Raw genomic sequence first — 5000 nt, 5'->3', positions numbered from 1 at the left:
CACATACCATGCATACTTTCAAGTATGTGATGAAACTGCGTTTTTCTTTAGGATATTTCAAATATACATTCACGTAAATCATACATAAAGAACGCTGTCTATAAAGTTTTAGGTATTTTACTTGAGACATAATAGTACTTTTTCTTTCAAAGTTTGTCAAAAGTTTGGTTAAAGCTCATATTGCATACTTTACTTAGCACCGCATAGCAAGAGAAATCTTTAACCAGAATTAATCTATTTTGTTACTGTGCTCGATTTTATATTAATAAATTTCCAATATTGCAGTTATTAAACAAACATACTTTTTACACACCTTCAACAAACGTTTGCTAAAAATACACAACCATTGATTTCTTGCTGGTTAGAATATTTTCATAACTTTTCGAGTCAAATGACTCCTAAGGGAGACTTTGCTCTGGCTTAGGGAACGCCATGAAGACAAAGGAAGAAAGGGCTAGAATACCCATGAGTAACTGCTAGTTACCCATATCTAAACACCAATAAACCATCCATAACTACCTACCTATTAACCCGCATCAGTAACAATTAACTTCCTACTAGTAACCATTACTTACTCATCAAACACCATTGACTACCCATGGATAACAATCAACTATCCGGCAACAACCATAAACTACCTATCAATAATCATTACTTGCTCTCAGTAATCACCACTTACCCACAGTAACCATTACCCAGCACCACCGATAACCATTAACTACCCAGATCCTTCAGCCACCCATGAGTTACTATCACTTATAAGTCAGTAATTATGAACACCTTTTCCATCTGCCGCAGCCCCACCGCACTTCGCCGAGAAGCAAGGTCGCGTGGTGGTGCGTCTCGGGGAGACGGCTCGCCTCAGGTGCGCCGCCAAAGGAGATCTCCCCATCGACATCTTCTGGTCCGTCGAAGGACGCCGCCTCGACCCCCACGCCGAGCCGAGGTAAGCAGACGTCTCCGCTGAGACACTCAGATGGCGTAGCAAGTGTTGGCAGTGAGGATGTTCATAGTTGCAGGGATGGTGTCGTTGATAATGTTATTTATTGTATCGTAATGTTAGAATAGGTTATATTTGTAATAACGTAAAAACGCTAACAAAACAATAACAATAACAACAACAATAACAATAACAATAAAAATAGAAATATCAGTCGACAGGCAGTGTGATATGCAGGGTGACCCATAAAAAGAAATTGACTTAAATTTTTGTTACCACCAAGACGGAACAAAATTTCAACAAACATTGGGCGGGCCACACATGGTCATAACAAGAACTGGGACCGAATTGTGTGCTAGGAATTTATGGAGTACATAACGCCAATTCAAAGAAATCTACGCTCCAAATGAGCACCATGGCCTTCCAGGATGAGCGGCAGCCGTTCTTGTTGCAGGTTAGCTCCTCATAGGAGATCCAGTCCTTCAGGTGAAACCTCAGCATGAAGTTGGGGGTCCAAAAGGTTACGGGAGGGATGATGGGGGGCCATGGTACAGCACAAGCTTCGTTGGACTGGTCAGAGACACGTTTCCCTCACAGGAATATCAGCCTCGAGACACAGCCACCTCACGTCGACATAAACGTGGTTGACCGTAGAATCGACAGTTTGGAAAAGGAAGGGTTGACGCTCAGTTGGAGGACAGTGTTCTTTGAGTTGGCAGTCGACTCCTGCTAAATTGCTGATGTATAGCTCGGTTCTTCCTCATGTTGTTGTTTATCATCATCATCATCATCATCATCATCATCATCATCATCATCATCATCATCATCATCACCATCACCATCACCATCATCATCATCATCATCATCAATCATCAATCATCAATCATCAATCATCAATCATCAATCATCATAATCAATTATTATTATTATTATTTCTATAAAGACCCTTCATTCTGGTAACACAAATTTCGGTCAACTTCTTTATGGGGCACCGTGTAATATATCTTGAGATAAAGAATTAGGTTGTGAGTGATAATTTCAATTTGTAGCTTTGCTCAAAATTCTCATCTGGTGTATCGCCAGGATGTTCGAATTCTTTATTAGGGCAAGAGAATGTCTATCGTTAGAATAACAACTGAAACAACCCCACATATCACTTAATTTACTACTTTTAGAGAAACGTCTTAACATCAGATGTGAGCGAGCAGCTCTGTCCTCCCCCCCTCTCTTCTTTCTCCTCTGCTCCTTTCCTATCCCTTCTCCTTCGTCTATCCCTCTTTCTCTTCCTCTCCTCCTCCTTCCTATCCCTCCTGATCTCCTCCTCCTGTTTCTCCTCTTCCCTTTCCTCCTCCTCTTTCTCCTCCTCCTGCTCCTCCTCTTCCCTTTTCTCCTCCTCTTTCTCCTCCTCCACCTCTTCTCCACCTCATTTCCCTCCTCCTTAAACCTCTTTCTCGGGAGGGCATCCTCGTTCAGATATTTATCATTTATTATTTTCTTATTTTGCACTTCATGTAAGTTTTGCTTAAGTTTGGTTTCGTAGCCAAGTAGCTCGTATTATTCTCTTTAATCATTTAGTGTTCGAGTTTTTTCTTGATGTTATTTCTTTATTTTATAGTTAATTTTGCTTTGTTTATTTGTTCCTTATTCAACGTGTTTGACTTTTATTTCTTTCTATAGTCCCCTATTACGTTCCTGTTTCAACTTTCGGCATCAAATGACTTAACGGTTTCAGTACCAGGGTTTCAAAGTCAGCGAATATTCACATTTTCCGTATTCTCATACAATACCTGTGTGATCCTAAAGGATGCCATGCAGCCTAATGACTTAGGAATTAAGCATTCAAGTCGACTATCACAGCGAAAAGGGTTCAATAGGCTTTCTCTTGCAAAACCTCACATCAATTTCCGCTTTTTAGAGAAAAGGGACACAGCTCGGTGACGATATCATATGCAATTCATTGCCCACAGTTTCGATTTAAAGAGAAGTGAAGAAGGATTAGTCGTTGAGTGCAGAATGTGCTTTATGAACGAGTACAGGCCACTCCATAGTGGTTCTCCCTGACCTAGCTTTTCCCTCCACCACTCCCGTAGGATGGAAGTTCGCGAGGAACTGGCAGAGGGAGGTCTTGTCTCCGAACTTGTCATCCTGTCTTCGGCCCGAAGTCACTCGGCCACGTACGCTTGCCAAGCCGCCAACTTGTTCGGGCGTGACCTGACCAGCATCAAACTCGTGGTGCAAGGTGAGCGTGAGCTCTGTCGACCTCGTTTACGAAGAAATGCAGATCTTAAGTCCGGATACACAAAGCTCTGGCGGCCTTAAGATTGGCCGCACAGCGTCAGAGTTTCTATCTTTAGAGTTTGTTTTCAATAAATCACTGCTAACTGCGCAGCTTCTGGGACTTAATGAAAATACGTTCGAAAGGTCTTTGGTCGCCAAAACGTTGTGTATCCGGGCCCAGTGATTTTCTCCTATATTTAAGGTCTTGAAAAAGATGGATGATTACATATGTACACTATATACGATACTTTCTCCCGTTCGTTGATGTTTTTAGTAAAATGAATGATTTGTAGTGGAAGGACATATTTCAAATGAGGACAGGCAGCTTATGCATGTAACATGTGGTTAAAAAATTTGTGATCATTAATGTGATATGACAGGTGTTTAGGTATACCATGATATATCTCTATACTTAAACATAACACCCCCATTAACCTTGAGGAAATGTCATTCCCATACCCAAGAACCCAGTTCCTCTCTCACCCTGTTCCTCCTCCTGCCGCAGAGGTGCCCGAGCAGCCAAAAAATCTCCGGGTTCTGGACGCTCAGAGTCGTCAGGTGAAGCTCTCCTGGACGGCGCCTTACAGCGGGAACACGCAGATACAAAACTACGTCATCCAGTACAAGCTGGCCTCGGGTAAGAAAGGACGCACAGCCTTCCTGTAGACATCAAACATGTAAATGCTTGACGTGTGGTATTAATATCATATTGATGAAATTTTATGATAACTTGCTTGTATCTGAATATCATGCATTGCTGTTGTTATCAGCACTTGTACGTTAACTGGAACCCAGTTTAATTTCAGTAAACATCTTTCTGTGATTAGTACTACCGAAGTAACAAAATTTATGTTATCTCGTGTCATCACGGGATGACATACGCCGTTACTGGCGATTCTCTTCGAAGGCCCATCAAATATTCGTACCAGCTCCACCACTGACTATTTGTTGAGCTCGGGTCTCTGTAAAAATTAAGTAATGGTGGCAGTTAGCAGTCTACTTAGATTCTTTGGAAGTTAGACCAACTCCAAGTTTGAGACTCATGAAGCTCCATTAGCTCAGTCGATAGAGTTTTGGCCTAGCGTCAAGCAAGACCCCGTTTCGAGTCCCGGGGCAACTGCTGGAAACTATTTGGGATCACATACGCCTTTACTGGTGATTCTCTTCATATATATATATATATATATATATATGTATATATGTATATAAATATATATATATATATATATATATATATATATGTATATGTATATATATAATGTGATATTTCAAGCAAATAGTCTGAAAGATGACTCATGGTATCTCTTTCCCTCTTTCAGAGGCTTGGCCTTCAGTGCCGGACCAACTGAGCGTCCCTGGTGAGCAGAGCGAGGGCGTAATCACGGAACTCTCCCCGGCCTCAGCCTACCACCTGCGCGTCACAGCCCAAAATGCTCTCGGCCTTGGCACGCCTTCCGAAGTCATCCAGGCCACCACCGAGGAAGAAGGTGGGTCGAGGAGCACCCCACGGGGATTCTCACTTAAATTGGGGGCTCACGGACACATGAGGTCAGCGGAGGTTTCCCAAGAGGTGAAGGACCTGAAAAGTAGTTGTATGTGGTGAATACAGAGCGATTTTATTCAGCGGGTCGTTTGGCTGCTGAAGAAAATCGCCTGCTTTAGACGAAACAGAACCTGTGAGTTGTGACACCGGTTGAAGAGGGTCGATAGATATGTAGTTTAACCCCTTTCATTCAGAGGCTACCTCTTCGCCAGACAGAACTCTCTGAAGTTTCTTCTAGTC

At 42.4% G+C, this 5000-nt stretch overlaps 1 protein-coding gene across 7 annotated transcripts in view; it reads left to right on the top strand.

Annotated features, from left to right (window-relative positions):
• Dscam4 (Down syndrome cell adhesion molecule 4) overlaps positions 1-5000 on the top strand; it is a 219568-nt gene that overhangs the window by 151881 nt on the left and 62687 nt on the right. For 5 of the 7 annotated variants that reach the window (XM_076192527.1, XM_076192528.1, XM_076192526.1 and 2 more), the window contains exons 17-20: positions 799-946; positions 3007-3179; positions 3723-3854; positions 4537-4704. In XM_076192527.1, the coding sequence (XP_076048642.1) occupies positions 799-946; positions 3007-3179; positions 3723-3854; positions 4537-4704 (621 nt within the window). The remainder of the gene's footprint in view (positions 1-798; positions 947-3006; positions 3180-3722; positions 3855-4536; positions 4705-5000) is intronic. The other 2 variants (XM_076192529.1, XM_076192531.1) reach the window with 1 other exon arrangement.

Source organism: Oratosquilla oratoria, chromosome 11 (genome assembly GCF_046742065.1).
Source record: "Oratosquilla oratoria isolate Oo_2021 chromosome 11, ASM4674206v1, whole genome shotgun sequence".
Taxonomy (NCBI): Eukaryota; Metazoa; Arthropoda; class Malacostraca; order Stomatopoda; family Squillidae; genus Oratosquilla; species Oratosquilla oratoria.
The sequence above is the reverse complement of the archived record's forward strand: the minus strand, read 5'-3'. Positions and strand labels throughout refer to the sequence as shown.